Here is a 24,606-nt window from a genome sequence, read left to right on the forward strand (position 1 = left end):
AGTTAAGAGAATTGTATTACAATGGCACACGTGTGATTTAAAAAATATATAAACCAAAAATGCATGTATGTAAAATCAATCAATAAATAAAAATCAATATTGCAAACTTTGAAAAAAAAGGTGAAAAAAATGTTAAACACACAGATAGCAAAAATGCCAAAAAACACTTTTAAACAAATATACAAAAAAAATATAGCATGAAAAACATTGAAAAGTATGTAATAACCATTTATACACTAACTGTAAACTTGGTCAAATGGCAAGATTGGCCTCGTCTCTCAGCTTGGGGAGTTCTTCAGCATTCACCCCTCTGCCCCTTGCCTACCATCTCAGTTTCAGACCAGTGAACTAATGACAAAAACCGGGTATGATTGTGCAGCAGGACAGAAACTCAAAACTGAATCCTGTCCTGCATGGTCACACTGACGCCTTCTTTTCGTTCCCTGTTACATGTGTAATTCTGTCATGCATGCCCAATGCACTCTTCCAGCATTCCTAGGGAAAAGACACTTGGTTAGATCAGTGTCCCCCCCTGGAGTGCGGAAAGCATAAAAAAGAAGAAGCAGCAGGTAAATATGAAAAAAAAATACTTACCTGCTTTTGTAAGCATGAAGTGACTGTCTCATTCTAAGCTAAATCTTTTGAATGAGACAGTTGTCTGAAAGTGATGCATGTCCTTTTAAGTACAAAACAAGCGGGGGGGTGGCCTGGACACCGACGGGAGCAGTCGCATGTGAACGCAGCTCCGCGCCAACAGGCCTAAACTGAGCAATTGCCACAAAAAAGAACGGCAGAAAATAAATCCCACACTCACAATGTCTCTGTAATATTGATTACCCATGGATGTGCCCGTATCTAGTTAATTCCCATATTGAGTGTACGGTAAGCAGGGTGGGTATAGCACCAGTGAGCAGGCATGATGGGTGGAGATGTTAGGGTTAACCCTGTGTAGGGACGCAATTGGGATCCCTAAGAGGTAACCATAGGAACCCCGACATCTAATCTAATGGTCAACTGAGGTTTTCTTAAATATTTCTAAAAAAAAAACAACAAAAACAACAACACGTTTTATTAACCTAAATATGCATACTGCCATAGTCGAATAGGCCGGCGCATAGCGCATCTACCCCCCCCCAGGCATAGAAGTGATAGACTTCTACCCCCAAGGCGCTTGGATGAAGTGCCGAGCCTTAAACAGGGCATGGTTCCACCTTGTAAATACTTTCTTTGTTGTTTGGTTATGTTTTCAGGTTGCAAGGCTCAGTGGGTGGGGGCCCGTTGCCCACACCGCTGGGGACTGGGAATGGGACCGAGTGGGTGGTCCCAGTTCTAACGATCACAAGGGAGCACGCGTTCTCATCCACGGAGGCGCGACACTACGCACCACATACTACCAGGGCACCTGTGGAAAGTCGCTACAGACCCTAGGGATAGGCCCGCTCTGCTTGATGGCACTGGGAGGAACGGGCCATCCTGTATCAAACATACACTCTCAATGCAAAGCACAACCCTTCCTGTCTGACCCTCCATGAAAATATACACACATAATGTGAGGGGATTGAATATCCCGACTAAGAGACACCTATTGCTCCGAGAGCTCAAACAGCATGGCACAGACGTGGTGTGCCTGCAGGAGACCCACTTCCGCACCAATGACATCCCAAAATTATGGAGCTCGACTATCCACACCAATTCCACTCTACCTCCCCAACTAAAGCTAGGGGTACCTCTATCATGATAAGTAAACACGTCTCTTTCTCCCTAAAATCACAACATGTAGATCAGATGGGCAGATACGTAGTAATAGTGGGAACGATCAATGACATAGAGTACACCATTGCAAGTATATACGCGCCCAATCAAAACCAGAGGAACTTCCTACACAAAAATATTTCAAATTCTAGCGCCTATACAACAAGGAGTCACACTCATTTGTGGTGACTTCAACCACATTTTTGACCCGACCATGGACACGACCCTGAGCCGATCTAATGGTAGATACAAAACCCTTAGACGCCAGAGCAGGGCCCTCCAGACCCTACTACACACGAACCACTACTACGATACATGGAGAATTACACATCCCTCGGAGAAAGCATACACTCATTTTTCACCCGTCCACAACTCATACTCTAGGATAGATGGATTTCTCCTCCAGGGCTCACACCTCAACCAAAACCTAAACTGCAACATAGAACATATTACATGGTCAGATCATGCGCCAGTACTACTGGAAATGAAAGACCTATATGACTTCAAACACCGTAGCCCATGGAGAATCAATGATTCTCTCCTTCTCAATCCACAATTCGTGGCTGACCTGACCACACAAATGAAACAGTATTTTGTGGAAAATGAGACACCGGATGTCTCATCCACAACGGTCTGGATGGCCCATAAGCCAGTAGTCCGGGGACTACTGATACGTCGGGCCTCATACCTCCGAAAACAGTCACAAAAACTAACACTTGAACTACAAAAAGAACTCTATGACATAAATCTGGAGAATCAGCTCTCCCCCACTGATGACAGACGCCGGCGCATAATTCAGATTACTAGGAGTCTGCACACACAAGCCCTAGAACGCACAGAACACAACCTGAAACACTTCAAAATACACCAATATGCCCAGGGCAACAAGGCTAGCAAACTTCTAGCGCACAGACTTAAAACACGACAAGCCTCGCAAAAGATCGCTTACCTAACCTCACACACGGGCCTGAAACTTACCACCCCTAAAGCCAATAGTGACGAGTTTGCACGATACTATGCCAAATTGTACAATTTGAGACAGGACCCCACAACCACACAACCAATAGAGAGAGACATACAGGCGTATGTGAGAGACACGCACTTGCCCCGATTAACTGTCCAACAACAATTGGAACTCACAAAACCACTCTGTGAAGAGGAAATAAGAAATTTAATTAGGACCCTACCATCGGGCAAGGCCCCGGGACCTGATGGGTTAGATAACACTATAAGAAGTTCAGCGCTACCCTGGCGCCATACTTAGTCAAAGCCTACACACAGGCCACTGCCCATAGAACGCTACCCCCTGAGATGTTAACTGCGCACATTGTTACACTGCCCAAACCAGGGAAGCCACCCACAACCCCGTAGAACTTCAGGCCCATATCCCTACTGAACACCGATGTTAAAATCCTGGCCAAAACCTACGCACTTCGGCTGGGGTCAATACTGCCGACAATTATACACAGCGACTCTTTACAAGCTTCGTATGGGCCCATCGAAAAGTAAGAGTAGCAGCGAAAGTGCTGTGTAGGCCACAAGAGAATGGGGGCCTAGGAATGCCGGACGTTAGACAATATTACAAAGCGGCTGTCCTGGCCAATGCTATACAAACACACGCCAGTGAGGCAGTACCACAGTGGGTAGAAATGGAGGCCTATTGGGCATGCCCCAAAGGACTGAGATATTTATTTTGGATACCTCACAGATACAGAATAATTCACCATGACGTGCCACCCACAACACGACTTTTACTGAAAACATGGAACACTTCCATGAACCAATGGGTACAAGACAAGGGGTGGGCGCAGGTGTCCCCCCTATAAAGTCTTCATCTGGCAAACCCAGCCTTTGACTATCGCCCCTGGATAAGCAGGGGGTGCAATAGGGTCGGCCACCTATATGACAGCGACAAACTACTTGACTTCCCAGACCTACAATGGAAATACACGCTACCACACAACACAATATTCCAATACCTACAGCTGAAGTCCATGCTTCAGGGATCCAACGTTACCACTGAAACGGCCAACACAAAACACATTGAACAGATGTGTACAGCCACAAAATAGCCCACAAAGCTGATATCCACCCTTTATAACATGTTGATCCTACCGCACACAGACCCCCCAGACAAATTTAAGGTAGCTTGGCAGGAAGACATAGGAAAGACCTTCACTGAACTACAATGGAGAAAAGCATTTGTAGCACACAAAAAGAGGACAAATTGTGCCTCTCATTTGGAACAGATGCGCAAAATCCAATACCGCTGGTACATGGTACCGGACCGATTGGCGAGAATCTACCCAAATACCTCTAGTGTATGCTGGAGATGTCAGGGAGACAGGGGAACAATGTACCATATATGGTGGACATGCCCGCAACTGACAAAATACTAAAGGGAGGTGGAGGAAATAGCGGGATTGGCCCTGGGTAGAGAACTCACAATTACTCCGGAGTGCGGACTCCTATTTATGGGTTTAGAGGAGCTCAACAACACGGACTCCCGTTTACTATTTCATATCCTCATATCAGCGAATACCCTAATAGCTAGGGCATGGAAGCAGGATCTTGCACCCACCAAAGAGGCCCTGCTTCAGCAAATTACCATGAATCTGGTATACGAAAAGGGATTGAACAGACAAAGTCTCTCAAACAAATTTGCCAACTTAGCCCATACTCAATGGGTGATAAGAGTGGGCAAGGAGGGGGAGTGAAACACATAATTAGAAGAGGTTGCCGCCCATGCGGAGCGTAGTGGACCACTGAAAGTAGTAACCCACATGTACATAGTTGTAAAGTTTATAGTTTTGATGTTACAAATGATGAAGCCCAATGGAGCATACCTATAGATAATAACAAGGATGATAGGCCGAGTGCAGCCATAGAGAACAAAGGCTCTAAGTACAAACAGGGAATGCTTACAGGACACCTAAGCATCGCCGAAAGGTGACTCAAGTTAGAATGACAGCTGTTTGTTCCCCTTGATCATTCCTCCCTCCTCCCCTCCTCCTTCCAAATCCATCTCTGTACCCTTGTTACCCCCCCCCCTCTTTTATCCTCTTTTACTACGGAACAATAGTTCATCAGTAAGGCAAAACTGTAATGTGGTACATTGAATATCGCACTTGAGTGTCAAAATGTGTCAATTGTCCATTGAAAGACAGGTCAAGCACAGATATTAGCACAGCCTAGGTACCATAACAGAGATAGCCAAGCGGTCTAATCTAATGTATACTGTGCATGTTTTCCCCAAGGTTCTCACACGGCTACAGCAGCCATATAGTGGGGATATGTTGATCAACGCTTAAAGAGTGTCCATTTGGACATAGTCACACATATAGGTTTATGTTTCTGTAACCACTATAACGCTACTCCCCGTCACCAGAGTAATTAACCCGTGGGAGGTACACTTTCGCAAACATATTACCAATGTGTCAGATAACGCACATACCAGAACAACATTTGTATAGTATCCTTGAATAAGCCTGTGATGTAATGTAACGGGAAAACCAAGAATAGATCAATTTGTGTTAGCTAGTCTGAACTGTTGGATTTGATGTGGATAATTGGCATATTAACCATGTAATGATGAACCCAAAATGATAAACACGAAATGTGAATGTCAGCCTACCCCCCCCTTTTTCCTTTCTGTACCCCTTTTCCTGTGATAAATCAATAAAAAACTACAAATTGAAAAAAAAAAGTACAAAACAAGCAAACTGAAACTGTGTACATAACAATTTTTTTCATAGTTATGATTATAGTGTTTACTATTACATAAGTTACCGTTATCGACATGTTGAATCCCGTGAGTGGCGTCTCTAGACCCTTGAGAAGCTCCTGTGGGAAGTCGTCCACACAACATTTGTCATAAGCGTTAAGGTACTTCTTCAGGAACGTGTGCATTTCTGCAAAGCACACGATGACTCCGTTATTGAATACAGATGTGTACAGTGAATCACCTGTACAACATCTGCTATCCACTGGTCTTGCGAACCCTGCAATAATGACATAGAATTTAGCATTTTTTTTGCAAATAAAGAAAACATTTACCCATAATGCACGCCAAATTAAATGTTTTTTAGGTTAGCCATAGATAACATTTGGCGCTGCAGTGCTTTGATTTTGTCTCACGTGATGTTTATTCTGCAGCTGTAATTCCAAAGCTTATCGATCACTAAATTAGATATTCAGTGACACAAATACTAATCATCATTTAAAAAATGATTTAGAGCTATTTTGTATTTAGGCCCAAATCTTTTCAAGCATTTAAAACCAAAAAAGATGATGAGCTTAACTGTATCACCAGTCAATAACTTAATAATAGTAATAAAAACAGGTATGATAAAATAATGTCCTACCACTCGGACTGGTCATGCTAATCAACCTCATTAGATGACTATGATAGCGGACAAGGTGAACCCAGGATAGTGTTCCTTTGTACATATTGTCCACAGCAGCGCCTTCTCCTTCAGCAGTAAAACTGTCTTGACTCCAAATATTCATTTGACCATCATCTATAAAAAGAAGTAAATGTATATATTTTTTTAAATAAAGAAGTTGTTAAAATTATTCAAGGTCTGTTACACAACTGACTCATATTGTTCATGCAGGGCAGGTCATATTTTGGGGGGTGAGGAGGGGGGGGGGGGGGATTATGGAGGAAGAGCAGAGGCGCCTTAGAATTCTGTACCGACAGGCACTTGACCTAAAAATACGGCCCTGTTGATGCTACAGCAATGGGACACCTTGTTTACACTTGTGCAATTACAAATCTCAACACAATATTAGACCAGGTATACCATACCTGTACCTGAGCGCAGGACTTGGGTTTGTGTATTTGTATTCACTTTTGTATCACACAGCTATGTTACAATGCTGCCGCCTATCCCATGTTTTCCCTATTAAGGGTTAATAAGTATGGAGGGGTTTAGAAAAATACCCACCTAAGAGGTTTGCTGTGACGTGTTAGGTTGGCTTGCAATTGATGGCCATTGGAGTTAATAAATAACCTTCATTTATTTAAATATGCCTAGGGATTTGGAAAGTGCATAGGTAAATGTTTTCTTTGGTTTTTACTGTATGTATTGAGGCTGATGTGTACTATGGTCATTGCTGCTGCCCAAGAGTAGTGGGAGCAGATTATGGGAGCATGAAGGGCTAACTTATTTTTGTGTTTTTGTATATCTGTACGCATAGCATTGCTTCTAGGTGTTTATTGCAATAATTTTATTTTTATGTGATTTTGGGGTTAGTAGATTTATAGCTGATATATGTGTAGTATGGGTATTGTACTTTGTGTAATAGCATCATATTATGCAATTATAGTACTTTAGTTGGTCACTAGGCTACAAAAGGGACATGGGAGAAGAATATAACATGAAGATACAGTAATACATTTACATCTCTTTTATTCTTAGTAAAAGTACAATATAATTTCCTAAAGAGATGTTATTTTTTATGGAGACTAACACCTTCCAGAGCACAGATATATATGGACTAATCTATTATGAAACTTATGAAAGTAAAATATTAAAATCCCAGGATTAATTAAAATCCCTTCTTTAAAATACTAGGTTAATGTAGCAATTATATCGTTACAAAAGGAGGATTGGACAAAAAAAAAAAAAAAAAAAAGATTATTTATAATAAAGGTGTCTGATAACAATTTTTTTAATTAGTTTAATTTTAGACAATAAATCAGACGTAAATAAATCTGGATTTGCCAAGTACTTAAGCTGTCATGTAGATGATCTACACATAAAGGAAATTAGCATTTAATCGAGTGAAGCATTTGTTAGAAATGTGATACAGAATATTAACTTAAAATTATATTTCTGATCAGTGAAAAAACTATTCAGACATTGTTAGCAGGTACTCTTACTTCCTAGGTACGTTAACATCTATTTTCTTAATTATTTATTTTTCTCTATTCCCTGCAATTTCTCTCTCTCACTTGCATCTTTCACTCATTTTTTTCTTTATAGAACTGATTAGAATCTTCCTAATGCATTTCCACTCTCTATCTGTTATTTTCCTGTTATTCCATTAAAGAGTCAGTCTAGCCACCAAAAGGCTTCTCCTTGAGCTGGAAGTGTTGCCTGCAAGGGAGGATCACATCAGATCAGCCAGCATCGTGCTGACGACAGGTATAAATATTGCACAGAAATGACATTAGGCAGACCAAATCAGAGTGTAACTAGCCACCTGCATTAAAGTGCAATTAGTTCTGTATCTGCAGTGTTTCGAGCAAAAACGTGGTACATACAGACTCCTATCCCAATCACGACTTCTAAAAGCAGAAGTCTGCTATATCTGAGAGAGACCCAGATGGCAGTATACCTAACGCTATAGTGTTCCTTTAATACCAATAATAGTATTTTCTTTTGGGCAATATGAGATTGTGTTTATTTTCTTTATCAATACCTGGGAGATAGTTCTTGTAGGAGGTAAGTAGTTCCATATATGCAAAAGATGAAAGATGTTCATGTGCGTTTGTTGGTAGATTGCCAAGATCCTGGCCAATGAACTGCTTGCAAGCCAGCATAGCATCGCCAACCTGCAAAATTATGCAAGACATTAGTTTAATTCAAAATATTTACAGGGTTATTTGCTAATGAGAGAATTGCTGCAAATTTAACATGCATTCAAATTAACTGTAAAGATTTGGACCAAAATAGTCGAATTAGAAAAATGATCCAAGTCAATTCTGTTTCCAGTTTGGCTATTTTGACCTTAAATTATAATTTCACTTTGCATTTACTATGAATTCCTGACAATTCCCAGTTTATAACCCTAAAGTCTGTGTACTTTTATTAAATGCTAATTCTTAACCCTACGTGGGTCTGAGGAGCCTCTCACTTTCAAATTAAGGGACAATAAAAGGCAACAATGGAAATAATCTGAATTATTGGCAGAGCTCAAAAGTAGCAAAGATGTCAATTCACCAAGCCTGAACTTTACAAGCGATTACTAGAATCTGCTCTATTGCTGGGGCGATGGGGCTCAATTCTTGCTGAGTTTTGGGGTGAACTTTTGATGGGTAACTCATTTCTCCTTGTCTTTTCAATGTCAGACATGTTGAGGTGTGGTAATGGGTTGTCAAGGAATGCTCCCCAAATTCTCCTCCACTCCCACTCTGCTTTCTGTTATATTCTTTTTCAGTTCTTTTTCCACTTTCACTGTGTTTTCTTGTCTGGTTCTTCTTTACCCTTTGAGCCTTATCTAAACTAATGCCATTTTACTTCAATTCGTTAAATATTTAGTTATTTCTTTTTACCTTTTTATAGCCTTGATCAGTGAGAAACTTATTTAAGTTGGAAATGTTTAATCTATGGAAATGTGCTTTATCCCCTTAGTGACCAGACCGTTTTTCAACGGGGGACACCCCCAGAAGCCCCATTATGCACTGCCTTTAGAAAGGCAGCGCCAAATTGGAAGTCACATGGCAGGGGCTGGGGGGGAAGGGGAGAAGGTTATAGCTTATATTTCTTTATTTTTCTTTATTTATTTATTTTTAAAAATTTTCTTTATATCGAGGGGTTGTGGCACTCAGCACTGGAAGAGCATCGGAAGCCTGCCCGATGGCTTCCAATGCTCTGCCACTTTGAGCAACCCGGAAGTGAATGCTCCGGGGGGAGCGATCACCCAGCGCCTGGCAGTAAGGAGAGGTATTGCACGATGCCTCAACATCGAGGCATCGCTGCAATACCATCAGAGCAGCTGGAAGCGATCATGATCGCTTTCAGCGCTCTAATTAGCCGCGGACGTATCAGGTACTTCCGCGGTCCTGAAGGACTGTTTTTTTGCAGACGTACCTGATACATCCTCGGTTGGGAAGGGGTTCTACTGTTTCTAATTTATTCTAATTTATTCATTATGGAATCATTACACTTTGTCACTGAACATCTTACTTTAGCGGTTAATATTTAGTGCTGCTAACTAAGAGTACATCATAAAATTACTAAAGAAATAATGAATTTATACGAGTATTTCACACCAAGGCTTTCTGACAGACGGGTCATTTTCAGATTGATAATATTCCTTTTAGAGCATCTGAGACTTTGAGAGGTTTCTGAACTTTCATGCCCAGAGCAATTTGCTGGCAATGCACAATAAAGGGAGATTTATTGGCGAGAATAATTCATTTTATATTTCAACATTGTCATTCTTGATGGAACCACTGGCCCTCTTTATGATTGCCCTGTGTGCACTTGACAGGTTCCAAGCTGTGTACAAAATTATCTATCGACTGATTATCTCAACATAAGGGTTATTGCTGTTTTGTGCGCTTAATGTAAAACAATGTTTTTTGGCATAGCAGAATATTTACACAATGTCGGAGTGTATATCACTTTTTGTATCTGCTCCTGATCACAGGGCCATAGCACCCGACCACGAAAAAGTTCATCTAACCTGATAGCTTCCTAAACGGCATTATCAAATCCACGGCACTTCCACGAGTTTCTTATTACCATGTGTATGGCTAGTAATTTTGGTTGGTTGAAGCTGCAGCATTTGCTACCTACATAACAGTCTAAGGTAGGGATGTACCTTAGTACTGCAAAGGTTTCTTAACTACACAAATAATTACAATAAATGAAAATACTGAGTAAATTTGTAGATAGAGATACAATTTTCCAGATACGCATTACACATATTTTACATATATAATAAATGTATAGCTGCAAATGTACAAATTGTGTAAAACGAACACCTACCATTTTGCATTATGACCCTGGGGCAGGCCTAAGATGTTTTTTTTTTCCAGTCTGGCTATTTTTCCATGAAATGTGAAATGTATATGGAGATTACTTGAAGTTCCCAATAAGGTCACACTTTATTTATAACCCTGAATGTCAAGTACTTGGGAGCAAACAAGAAATGATGGGAGCATGAAGGGCTAAGTTAAAAAATATTGAAACCACTTACAAACCAAATGGCCCTATTTGTTAAGAGGGTGGCATATCCAGAGTCTGGGTTGAGCAGAATGGAACAAGTTGCCAGTTTCAGTTCAGCTCCTACACAGCATCTTGTGCACTAGGAGTAATCGATTTACTATCACATCCTACTTGTTGCTGTTATGTAAGGGAAAAAGGAGATAGTAGAGGGAGTGGGGTACAGTGACACAAAAGGTAAGGGTAGCAGTATAAAAGTAGGTTGGAACAAACTTGTGTATTAGGGAGGATAGGTAGATTGAAGCAGCATTATGTAGAGACTTATAAGCAAGTACCAGAATCTTAAATTTCACCCTATATCTTACGGGAAACCAATGAAGCCGTGTTCGGCGTTAAATAGGGGCAAATACGCGCAATTTTTGGTTGGAAGCGGCAGGATTTGGCCATCGACTGGACTAAGGGGTAAAGGAAAGGTTGCAGTATAAGAAAACACCTGGGCAGCGAGTCTGCAAGGTAGAGGTGATGGTAGCGCCGTTGACTTGGAGGGTAACTGACATGGGAGTAGCAACACTTAAATGAGGAAAGACCAGAAGTTCTGTTTTATACAGGTTGAGTTTAAAGAAGTGAATAGCCATCCAGCTGGAAATAGCAGAGAGAGAGTTATAGACACGAGTCAAGAGGGACAGAGAGCGATCAGGAGAGGACAGATAGATTAGTGTGACTCCCACATAGAAATGATATTGGAAGCCAAAGGAGCTGATGAATTTACCAAGGGAGGCATTATAGATCGAGAACAGTAGAGGACCATGAACAGAACCTTGGGAAACAACAACAGAGAGGGGTTGGGAAGAAGAGGCAGGGCCAGACAAAGAAACACTGAAAGAGTGCTGGGAGAGGTAGGAGGAACACGAGGAGAGAGCAGTAACCCGTAGACCGAGATTACGGAGGATGAGAAGTAGCTGTTGATGATCAACAGTGTCAAAAGCAGCAAAAAGGTCAAGGAGAATTAGCACAGAATACTGACCGCGAGATTTCACAGCTGACCCTACAGTTATCAGCAGGCACAATAGGAAATGAAATGCTACATTCCATATGGGAATTTTGGACAGGGCCATTCTTCAAGTCCGCTACACATCTGCAATAAATGCTCCAGTACCTGTTGAAGCCCATCTTGTTGGTTTTTGTGCCATTTATAAATATGTCAGTATATTGCATAGGGTATTAAGGAATCTTGATAAACCTGTTGAAGTAATGCAAAAATGCAATTACCCAAGTCTTGAAGTAATGAGGAATGCCAAAATACTATTGCATAGATTTATAGTGAGATCCTTTCCATAGATTCAAAAAAAAAAAATTAAAAAAAAGAATGGAGTTTTAAAAAAGTCTGAAGGTGAGAAAACAAAGTTATAAACATCGGGTGCTTCCATAGTTCAAAAGGAATTGCTTTTTGTCTGCAGCTATCAGGTAGAACATAAAAATAAGAAAAAAAACAACAAGTAGTAATGTTTGCTGGTGATAAATGCTCTTATAGCTGCGGTAACACAGTACTAAATAACTTTTAGATATGGAGAAAAGTAAAGCAGATTTCACGCGGTAATGTTCACAAATCTGATTACTGGCCCATATAATCCGCTGTGTTCATAAAAATTGCAAGAGGCCCTACAACACAGAAACAGATGCTTTTTATGCTACTTGAAGATTAATAACTCAAAGACATCTCATTTCTCTAATAAAAAAATAAAAAATAACATTTCAAAAAAGCCAAAGTAGATTCAGGATTCACATATTTAGCAGCAATACTTCTTATCATGGATTCTGCGATCTAAAAAAGGTATAATAGAACGGCTGTATGCGCATTAATACAGACACTAGAGCCGTTTCCAGTTCATATCCGTGCTTTACATAACATAAAGGCATATAAATCGTGCTCTGCCGTGACTGCAAAGCGAGCAGATGCTTTCACAACAGACAATCTTTCTAGTGTACTCCCCGGAGAGCTTCTTGTCTAGCTGCGCTTTGCATCTATCCTCAAATCTGGACCTTTACTGTCTCTTAACATTCATTTTATTTGGCTGTTCACATTCTAAAAACCACTGCAGTATTTTACTCAGAAATCATTAACAATAATGGTTGTATTTACAGGCTGTTTGAAAAGAATAAAAATATATATATAATTACCAATCAATTCTAATTAACACATTTATACACAGTTTCTATTCCTCTTTGTTGTCTGGTGGAAGTCTGAATAACAAGTAAAATGCATTAATCTATGTTTGTTGCATAAAATGTCTCGGTGACAACGCATTTGTCTGTCTACCTCTCCTACAAGTGTCTCGTTCAAAGTTAAAGGGACTCAGTCACAAATAATACAATCAAGTCCGATTTTGATCTCCGAAAACTTGTAGCGATCAGAAAATGCCATGCGCGATTGTGCATCACTGGATAACTTCTGTATTTTGACCTAAATGTAAAGCATTGGTGGCAAGAGGGCATTCACAATACTTCTATGAGTCTGCCATTTGGAAATTACAATATAAAATAGATTATGTTCAGATTAATTCAGGATTCTAGGATTTTATGCCCACACAGTTCCTTTAATTAGTGTATTAAATAAAGATTGTGAATCACACATGTTTGCTCTCTGTGCTAATATCATTTTGTTGTACCTTTTTTTTTTTTTTAAACAAAATTGTATGTTTTTCATCATTAAATCTGTTTCCATAAATATATCAAATAATTTGTATTTGTGAAGTTTATTTTTATGTACAGTGCACACAACATTATAAAAGTATAGTCTTTTAGTACTTTGCGTGAGGACTTCTTTTAAACATTTATCAGGAAATGTAGTTAATTTTGTACATCAGCAGGAATACAATGGTTGGATGTAGCAGTATGATATGAGAAGAGGGTTAAATGCCAGTAAAATGCTCAATGAAAACGTTCTTATTTTTATAGCGGATTTACTGGTTGCGTTAAGTATTCGTTTCTTGTGTTAGTCCTTAAAAGGGCTTTTACAGCTATCAGTACCTTTTGAAGGTACAATAGTGAAATCTGTAGCCTTTCTTCAACTGTAAATTGCAGTCCATTCGAAAACACTTTCATGAACTCCGTAATCATATGGCGTGATTGGATTCAAGTAAGTCCTTTCGATGGAACCCATCTAGAACACCACAGGGCTTTGACATTGTTCTCCAGGTCATTGTACTGATGACATTTTCACCTCAATTTCAGGCTTTTCTCAACGAATCTCCCATACTTTGCACATTCCATTATCCTTACTCATTTGCCATCCCTTTCAGCTGCAGAACATTTTCATAATGTATCACTTCCACCATCATACTTGCCAGTTTGGTAGTGTTGAAAGTGCCGAGATATATCCCATATATAACACAAAGATGTTTAAAATGAAATAGATTTTTGTGTTTTTTTGTATGACCTCACGTCTGTTCTCTCTAGAATTATAGAATTCCATGTATACTATTTTACAGATTCCCAATGTGATTTTTAAGTGTACCTTTCATCATCAAAATTATTTAGTATCACTTTAAAAAACATCACACTTCATCTACACATTGTGCTGGCTTGGCTGTTAGCAAATGTATAAATTAAAATAGATTTGGCCATATGTAATTCAATACGAATATCATGTATTGTATACATGCTGACTGTTTTGCAATCACAGTGGATTCATTGTATCCAGGTAAGGTTTGGGCGAACACAATTATAAATAAAATGTTCCTTTATTATTGGAAGAAAGCTAGTCACAATATGATATTTAAGACACAGATAGCCTCAATCAAGTTTACTGTCTTAAAAGACAGTCTAATACATATCTTAACCGAATTTACAGTCAAGCATTTCCAAACATTAAAACTTTATTCAAGCCTTTCCACTCCCATAAATACATGAGGTGAAGTTCAAGCCGTACTGTAACTGATGGAGCAGATAATTTTAGGGATAATTATGTCTTAATTCTAATGTTAGAATTAATTCTACAGAGGTATGACTGCACACTGCACCTCCGGCCCAGAGATTAACGCACTGCCTAGAAGATCCATCAATAAGCTTTCAAAGGCAGAGTTGCCAGGGCAACTCTAGCAAAATCCCAGAAATTTGTTTTTTGTTCATACATTCCAGTTTTAAAAATTTTGAAGAATTATTGAATTTCGGTTTCATTTACTCCTAAGTATATTCGATGCATTTTTTGCAAAATATGCACAATAACTCAAGTATATGTATGGATTTGTCCCCTTTCCTCTGAACAGATTTTCCTTCTATGTCCTCTTGTCTACAAAACTTATTTGTATACAGAAAAAAGCATCTTTCTCACAATCAAAGTTGACTTCACAATGACAACCCAAACCAGAACGCCTACTTACTCAACTGCCTTCGGTTTTAGAGATATAATCATTTAACATTGTATGATATAGAAGAGAGACGAATTTTGGTGTTTTCCTTGTATGCTTCCCCTTGTGTGGGTCTTTCAATCCCTTTATACAGGATGTACTGTAAAGCTGTCTGGCAGCAGGATAGTCTTTCAGTACCAGAATAAAGTACCCCATTTTGGGTATTTGAAATTCAGTCTGCTTGTCCTACATGTACAGCAAACAAATTATATTATCATACCTACAAACATGTCAAATGGAGAAGGAGGGACACTTTCATTTTAAGGGTGCAAGTAGGGGTGTGACCAGGGTGGATTTGATCTGAGAAAGTTTTAGATTTACTGATATTAATTTGGGCAACTAAAATGTAATTAAGAACATGAATAATGTATCTTACACAGACTGGTTTCTAAATAATGTAATGCAGTTTAAAGACACATTGAGTGTATAACAGAGCTCACCAGCTATAATACTGACAGCAGACAAACCAATAATATGGAGCTTCTGGAAAAGAGGGACATTTTGACCAAAAATAGGGATCTGGGTCCAAAATATGGTTTGTCCCTTACAAACTAGTGGGTTTATTTGGGGACTGTTTTTGCTAGGTGATTTTCTGAAAAGTGAACACCTAAAATACAAAAAAGTGGAGCGCTATCACCGAATATAATCACTTACCCCTACATGTGGATTTTAGGAGATATTTCTACATGACATTAGTAGCTGGTATTTTCATGTTAATGTTTATGTTTATTGCACTTTATTTGGAGTGTCTTATTTTCCACACTCAATCAATTTTAGTTGATTTTCTTAAAAGGTCAGTGTAATTTTATTGTATAATTTTTAACTGGATCTTTCTGGATTTCACACAATTTCTTTCAATTCTAGAGCGTAGAGGGAAATACAGAGCCTTCCTTATCTCAACCCTTCCTGTGCTTTACACCTTACATATAGCTTTCAGTCTATTTTATTCTGCTGCTTATGGATGTTCAAAGATAACAACCGGTGCTATAGCAAACAATTTATATTCCTGCTATTTGCAGAGAAGCACAGCTCAAAGGATTCCAGATAAGTGCAAACTATTCTCTAGACGGCTATAAGGAGCATAATTCTCTCACATTCTATACAACATGCATTATGCTGTAAACCACTAAATGTAAAAAAAATCATGAACGTGTCATAAAAACCTGTGTGGCTGCTCTTATTGCAATCCATGCCAGCAGTCTGTAGAATTCTGATGGGTTCACCGGTTTTCCAGAGTTGCCCTTTTCCTTTGCCGTTTCCACCTAGAGCAATACATCACATTAAGACATGTATCAGCATAGTTTAGTATTGGCAAAATGGTACTTCCTAATTGACTAGCAGAAAGGGACAAACATTTAAGAATGTTGCAGTCCCAATGGAGTGTTTTGTTCTGGATAATACTCTGTAAATTAAATCTCTAATTATTTCAACATATACAGGATTAATTATTAAAGTGAGAATTGGGAATTCAAAGTGAATTTTAAATTTCAGACCTAAGTTTACGAACTGCAAGCATAGCTGTATTGGCTATTTTGGACTTAGATTTGAAATTCCCTTTGAATTCCCAACAATTCTTACTTTAGTGAATAACCCTAATTGAAATCATAGATTTATTCAGATAATATATGTTAAAGGGACACTATAGTCACCAAACCAACTTTAGCTTGATAAAGCGGTTTTGGTGTATAGATCATGCCTCTGAAGTCTCACTGCTCAATTCACTGCCATTTAGGAGTTAAATTACTTTTGTTTCTGTTAATCCAGCCCTAGTTGCACCTCCCCTGGCTGTGACTGACACATCCTGCATTTAAAAATGGTTTCAATCAGGTGACAATAGAAGTCTCATTCTTTGAAACTCCCATCATGACAATCACATGGCACAAATCAGGATTACCCTTCCCAAAACACAAACAACACCCAACAATTACAGCCACACTCAGGGTGCGGATAAGCATTGCCTGCAATAGGGTCTTCTCACCATACCCCTCCCCGCTATATCCACTCACACACAATCCTTTATTCCAAGCAGGGGTATCAGCTAGGGTGTTCAGACTTTATTTATCACAAAAAACTTACCTCCAGCTCCAAGAAATGGTGAAAGGAAATAAAATAACACCACTTTGCAATCTCATCTACAATACACACAGCTGGTCCATTTCATAAGGAGCTTGAAGCTCTTACCAATGGGCGAGCGAGAGTTTACGCACTTTGAGCTACTGTGCATGTCACACCCGCTAAAAACACAAGCTACTATCCACTATGTAAACGCTAATACAAAAGACAAGTTCATCTGAACTCCCTAGATTCACTGTAAAGTGGGCAGAAGAATTACAAGCTAATATCTAACCAGTCCAGTGGAAAAAAATATTTATTAGGGCACATAAGGCACCCACGAGCATTGCCACACAAGAAAGCAATTACAAGCGGCTTACACGCTGGCATTACACTCCAGCTAAAATCCATAAACTACATAACAGCACCCAGGATGCCTGTTGGAGATGCAACCAGGTGCACACCCCACACACATTTGATGGCGATGTCCGTCGATACATTCAGTCTGGAAACAAACACACACACTTATACAGTTAATCACGAAAACAAAGATCCCCTTCTTACCAGAGTACTTGCTGTTTCTCTTACCCCCACCCCTACAAGAGAGACAGGGAACATCTCTGACCCCTCACCTACTCATGGCAGCAAACCAGTTAAGCCCAGTCAACTGGAAACAAGTGACCCCTCCATCCATCAGAGAATGGATCCAAAGAGTGGAAGGGATAAAACAAATGGAGGAAGTAACGTATGCTATGTCCAAAAATTATGAGAAATGCAGTCTTATTTGGGGACCCTGGAACTCCGTTATACTGGATGCTGATAATATTCTCTCAACCGAATGCATTACTGATAGACGTAGCTAGTAGTCTGACGGAAGTGAAGTAAGAAGCAATTACCTAGATGTCTTTTGTAAACCCATTATCACATTCTGATACACACACACCATAGTGCCTGATAGATAGTACACAATACACCAATACGATCAAGGTAGTTGACTGTTTTATTTATACATGTAAAAGAAGAATTGATGTAGAATATGCATAAGCTATCCAAACGTATAAGCCATCAAAAGTAACATGCCACCAGTAATTGTATGATTATAATTCTGTAACACAACTGAAAATTTATGTTTTCTGTACCATTGTTTAAATCTGTTTTTCTAATCTATGCCAATGTTCTACACGATCATACCTTGTTTGTAAAACGCTTTTATAAAACCAAGTAAAAATGATAAATAAAAAACAAAATGGTTTCAATCAGATGTTACTGACTTTAAAAGTTATTTTTTATCTCCTGCTATGTAAATGTAACTTTAATTACATACAGGGGGCTCCTGCAGGGTCTAGCAATCTATTAACAAAGCAGGATATAAGAAATTCTAAATTAAACAAAATTTGCAATAAAGGGAGTGTAAACATTAGATAACTCTTTACAGGACGTGTTTAGGAAGGCTGTGTAAGTCACATGCAGGGAGGTGTCACTAAAGCTGTGTAAACAAAGTGATTTAATTCCTAAATGGTAGAGAATAAAGTAGTGAGACTGCAGGGACAGGATCTATACACCAAAACTGCTTAATTAAGCTAAAGTTGGTTTGATGACTATAGTGTCTGTTTAACCCCTTAAGGACACATGACATGTGTGACATGTCATGATTCCCTTTTATTCCAGAAGTTTGGTCCTTAAGGGGTTAAAGGAACCTTTTGTAAACAGGTAAAGTGGGTGACAGGTGGAAAGTTCCCCTAATAGATTTATCTACTATAATAATCCTTATAAAAAAAAAATATTGAAAATGCAGCACATTTTCCAACAGGAGTGTTTTCCAACAAACTGACCACAATTTTTTAAAAGGTATTGATGGATCTATTTAGGATGCCTATCAATCCATTGTTCTTTCCTTGATGGTATCATAACTCTTATATTTTATGTATTATATCATTTTAAACTTGGTGGTTTTACATAGTTCATATGAAAATTACCTTCCTTTTTGATACAGTTTCTTTCAAAGCTTTTACGGTTGATGAATTTGTGTCATTTGTCATGTTTGTATCCAAATTTGCTTTGTGCAGATACAACAGGGCTATCTCCAGATAAGATTTCTTTATTAAGCTGAATAAGAAAAGAATGAAATGCAAAATGAGCTATGATATAAACATATCTCAAACAATATTAGGAGATCATGCACATAGAAATGTCCAATATATTTTTAAATTCTTTATTTTAACACAGGCAACAGAACAAATCTGGGATAACATGTGCCAGAGTACAAATTTAACAAGCACAATTCAATTGAGATTTTAAATTTTTTCACATTTTACCATCATAAACAAGTAAAAGAAAGGAGTGGAAAGAAAGAAAGAAGAGAAAGATAAAAGACTTTAAGAGAGGTATAAGGGCTATTGTGGAAGGGCTAAACTGTTACCTTGTAGCCCCAAGAGTTCAAAGACCAAAGAAAACCTCCCATGGCAACCAGATTTTCTGAAATGAGGGGATACTTTTCCTTACGTGACCAGATAGCTTGTCCATTAAATAGTTGTCTTTAATTTTGGAAAACCTTTTTTAACAGAGGAGGACCTTGTCCTGCCAGGATCGGACCAGAACACTCCTGGCTGCTAGCATGATCCTACTCAAAAGTGCTCACTCATAGTGGCTAAGGCTGTCGAGTAGTCTAGATAGTAAGTATACCCATGGATTGATATGGGATTTGTCTGCGGAGGATGCACGAGGCAAGGTTGCTTTCCAGAATAGGACCACGTAAGGGCAAGTGCACCAAATATGCCCCTATCCACACACTGCCTCCAAGAGACATCCAAATTACTTTTCCCCATACGGAATATTTTTATGTTAGTGGTTAGTGAAAAGTGTCTTAAATTATTGTTCCTGTAGAGTGACACATTTGGAGGATCTCGAGTTATCCTCCCATATTATCTCACATACCTTCCCAACACCTCTCCCAGCTCTGCTTCCCCCAAGTCTCATATCTAGGTTTCCTCCATTCAGTAGAGTGAGTACAGAGATGATTGTATAAAATGGTGATCTGATCCTTCTGGTGGACAAAACTACGTCTGTTTTGCTTCCCCATAGATAACAAAGTCCCTCATTTGCAAATAAATATAAATAGTGTACTGGGTCTCTGCAACATTGCATAGCTTACAATAATTGTGTTCTTATATAAATGAATACATCTCTGCAGACCAGTTTTCTCAATACCTATGAAATCTGTAGCCTGAATGTCAGGTCGGAAAGCATGGTAACGCAGTAAAAGGGTCATGGGGTAGGGGTGAAGACGGGGGAGAATTTAGTCATGGACACACTCCAAATATGAGATAGTTCTGGGAACCCAAATTTAAAATTATGGTTGACCTGGACTCACATAAAAGGACTCCAGGCATACCCATCTTCCCTGGTCATGAGGGAATGCCACAATAATTTATTAATTAGTGGTCTTTTAGTACTTTATGTTGAACACTATAGACCAGATTCCATCTTTTGTTTCAAACTTTTTTGTTATTGGGAGTTGTTCAGATTCGGCAAATATAAGGATCATAAACAATACATATTAAGTTAGTCAAATTGAAAATGATGCCTTATTAGTGTACACAACATTTTTCGTTTAGAGGTATATCACAACAAAAGTTAAAAACAGAACAAAATAAAACAAATAAGAAATGCTCTCTTTTGGTCATTATTTCTAGTAAAACAAGGTAGACCATATATTCGGCTCTAATATATTTGAAATTTTAGCATCAGGGAGGTCCAGATGCAGTCTTTATGTGCATGTTCTAGTGTTTCAAAACTTTACTGCCTGTTTTGTAACTGGTGCACAGATATCAGGAGAAAATTAAAGTGGCAGTCTAAACATCATAACCATTGTATGCCATTGTAGAGGTTATGGGACTAGCAGGCTGCTGGCACTATACCCCAGTTCAGGGTCAAATTATTTGTGCAGTGTGAAGAAAACCAGGGGTACCTGAGGATACTGCTCACTGCATTGCTATTTTTTTTAAATTCCATGTTTTCATTAGCAATCAATTTTGTCCATATTTGCATTAGGATTAGCATGCCAGCTAACAGGTGCCTCGTTGACCCCAATTTTCACGAGATTTGACCCAGGAACAGTGGAGAAAAGCCAAGCCTACTAGCACCACAATGGCACATAGTGGCTATAGAGATTAGACTGTCCCTTTAAAGGCTATATGCGCAATCGCAATTAAGTACATTATAGATCAGTTAAAAATCTAGTGTTAAAAATATCCTAAAATTAGGATGACTTACAAGCAGCTATAAAAGTGCAAACTTTAGTAAACTAGGGAAATATACACCAGGAACAATGGACAGAATATCTACTTGAATTTAAAATAACATTTGTGTCTACTGTCTTGAAGATATGGACAAATCTCATGCTGCTGTTCTTGAAGGTTGCTATTGTTTTTAACAGACCAGCCAACTGCTGTCTTTCAGTTTTTTTACAACCAGGCAGGCTGCCATGTATATTGAATGAATATGTTTTGCACCTTACCGACACCCTTTAGGTTTTAGATTTGGTTTCTTCAATAGAGCGTGAACATGGGCACATTTACGGTACCTTTGTGTTAGTAAAGAGGAGAGCTAGCACGGTTATTTTCTGGCCTCACCTTTAAGCCTCATATCCAGTCTGTTACCAAATCCTGTAGATTCCACCATAACTTTCACCCACCCCTTTCTTACACAAGATGCTACTAAGGACCTTGTCCGTGCTCTAGTAATCTCTTGCATGGATTATTGTAACCCTCTCCTAATTGGTCTTCCTAAAAGCCGTATTGCCCCGTTACAGTCTGTAATGAATGCTGCCGCCAGACTGATTTTCCTCTTTTCCAGTTGCCTTTTCCAGTTGGTCCTCTCACACCTCACCCCACTGTCATTCCTTACATTGGCTTCCTGTATCCTATAGGAGTCAATTCAAAGTACTAATCCATACTTATAAAGCACTGAAGAATTCTAGCCTCTCCTACATCTCTTCACTGATTCATAGGTATGCCCCTTCTTGGTCTCTCCGCTCTGTCCATGACCTTCTCCTGTCCACCTTTCGTACATGTATGGCCAACTCACGCTTGCAGGACTTCTCGTGGGCAGCTCCCTTCTTGCGGCATAGACAGCCTGTGACCATCAGACTCACCCTTAGTCTTCATTAAGAAGCACATAAAAAGCCCATCTCTTTATTAAAGTTTATGGCATCCCAGAGTAACCTGCCCCTTGCTCTCTCCTAAAGGGCAGCACTCTATTCTCTCCTCCAGCTCTGCTTCACTCCACCTTGTTTTATTACTATCGCCTGTCCTATCTCCTTACAGGTCATCAAGTTATTTTAAATATCTGTAAAACAGCTACATCTACATATGTACATGCACAATTAATTGACGGGCATTTCCTTCTACTCACCACAATAAATACAAAGGAGAGAAAACACACTCAATTTACCGTATATACTCGAGTATAAGCCGAGTTTTTCAGCACATTTTTTGTGCTGAAAAACCCCAACTCGGCTTATACTCGAGTCAGAGTCTGTATTATGGCAATTTGCATTGCCATAATACAGACAATGGGGGCTGTGGGGGCTGCAGAGAGATGTTACTTACCTTTCCTGCAGCTCCTGTCAACTCTCTCCTCCTCCGCCGGTCCGTTCAGCTCTTCTGTCAGCTCACAGTGTAAATCTCTACACTGGGAGCTGACCGAGGTGCTGAACGGACCGGTGGAGGAGGAGAGAGCTGACAGGAGCTGCAGGAAAGGTAAGTAACATCTCTCTGCAGCCCCCACAGCCCCCTCCTACACAGTGCCCATCCACTGGACCACCAGGGAAGGAGAGCCCCCCTCCCTGGCCAGCTAGCAAGCAGGGAGGGGGGACAAAAAAAAATATATATATTAATAATAATAAAAAAATAAAAATAAAAAAATAATAAAATAAAAAAATGTAATGAAACAAAAAAAAATATGAAAATAATAATAAAAAAATAAAAAATGCCCACCCCCCCACCAAGGCTCTTAAACACTCTGCATTACACACACACATACACACACTGCATTCATACACACACACTGCACTCATACACACACACACTGCACTCATACACACACACACTGCATTCATACACACACACTGCATTCATACACACACACTGCATTCATACACACACACTGCATTCATACACACACACAGCACTCATACACACACACAGCACTCATACACACACACAGCACTCATACACACACACTGCATTCATATACACACACTGCATTCATATACACACTGCATTCTCATACACACACACTGCATTCTCATACACACACACTGCATTCTCATACACACACTGCATTCATTATATACACACACTGTAAATAAATATTCAATTAATATAATTTTTTTAGGATCTAATTTTATTTAGAAATTTACCAGCAGCTGCTGCATTTCCCACCCTAGTCTTATACTCGAGTCAATAAGTTTTCCCAGTTTTTTGGGGTAAAATTAGGGGCCTCGGCTTATATTCGGGTCGGCTTATACTCGTGTATATACGGTACTATTCTTTCATTGTCATTTTTATTAAAATTTAAGTATTGTGGATCCATGTAAATGTAAAAAAATAAATAATAAAAAAAGTATCATAAATATTACCCTTACCCAAGGTTTTGATCATAATTGCGGCTCACACAGATGGCGTCTGAGAACGTTTTAATGGCTGAGAACTTTTCAAAGTCACCTAGTAAATACATCTGCCGTTCTATCCTCCCTAAAAAAGAACAACAGCTTATTGAAATATATTTACAAAATATTAAAGGGGCACTGTAATTTCAAATAATATTTAATATATTGTTTACATCTATATTTAACAAATTTGTGCTTGTGAGGTCTGAAAAACGTAACTTTCTTCTGGAACTGGGCCTTTCCATCTTACCATCTTACCTCTCTGTCAAAAAATTTTATAAGCTCTGCTCTTTTGCAATTGTAAGTGAGCACAGTCAGCACACAGAAAGGACAAGAAACAGAATAAATGTTTTCATCTCCTACAACACAATGTGTGCCTTGGCTGTGCTAGGATTGCACTTGGCTGTTATGTCAATTGCTAAATCTTTAATATACATTGAAAACAGAGCATTACATGAAGGTTAAAGGGACAATATAGTCACCAGAATAACTACAGCTTATTGTATTTGTTCTTGTGAGTATAGTCATTCACTTTAGGCTTTTTGCAGTAAACACTGTCTTTTCAGAGAAAATGCAGTGTTTACATTACAGCCTAGTGATTACTCCTCTGGCCACTCCTCAGATGGCTACTAAAGGTGCTTACTGCCATTCAGTGTCTCCACCCTCTGCATGGAGACACTGAACTTTCCTCACAGAGCTGCATTGATTCAACGCATCTCTATGAGTAGATGCTGATTGGCCAGGGTTGTGTTTTTCTTGTGCTGACTGTGCCCTGATCTGCCTCCTTGACAGTCTCAGCCAATACAATGCTTTCCTATGGGAAAGC

General features: G+C 39.2%; 1 protein-coding gene across 1 annotated transcript in view; it reads right to left on the minus strand.

Annotated features, from left to right (window-relative positions):
- Positions 1–24,606, minus strand: part of CFAP54 (cilia and flagella associated protein 54) — a 311,984-nt gene that overhangs the window by 25,493 nt on the left and 261,885 nt on the right. Inside the window, exons 59-64 of the mRNA XM_063446144.1 lie at positions 23,757–23,865; positions 19,087–19,216; positions 16,222–16,320; positions 8,182–8,314; positions 6,117–6,272; positions 5,542–5,753 (exon numbers count right to left, since the gene is read on the minus strand). Of these exons, the coding sequence (XP_063302214.1) occupies positions 5,542–5,753; positions 6,117–6,272; positions 8,182–8,314; positions 16,222–16,320; positions 19,087–19,216; positions 23,757–23,865 (839 nt within the window). The remainder of the gene's footprint in view (positions 1–5,541; positions 5,754–6,116; positions 6,273–8,181; positions 8,315–16,221; positions 16,321–19,086; positions 19,217–23,756; positions 23,866–24,606) is intronic.

This window comes from Pelobates fuscus, chromosome 3 (genome assembly GCF_036172605.1).
Source record: "Pelobates fuscus isolate aPelFus1 chromosome 3, aPelFus1.pri, whole genome shotgun sequence".
Taxonomy (NCBI): Eukaryota; Metazoa; Chordata; class Amphibia; order Anura; family Pelobatidae; genus Pelobates; species Pelobates fuscus.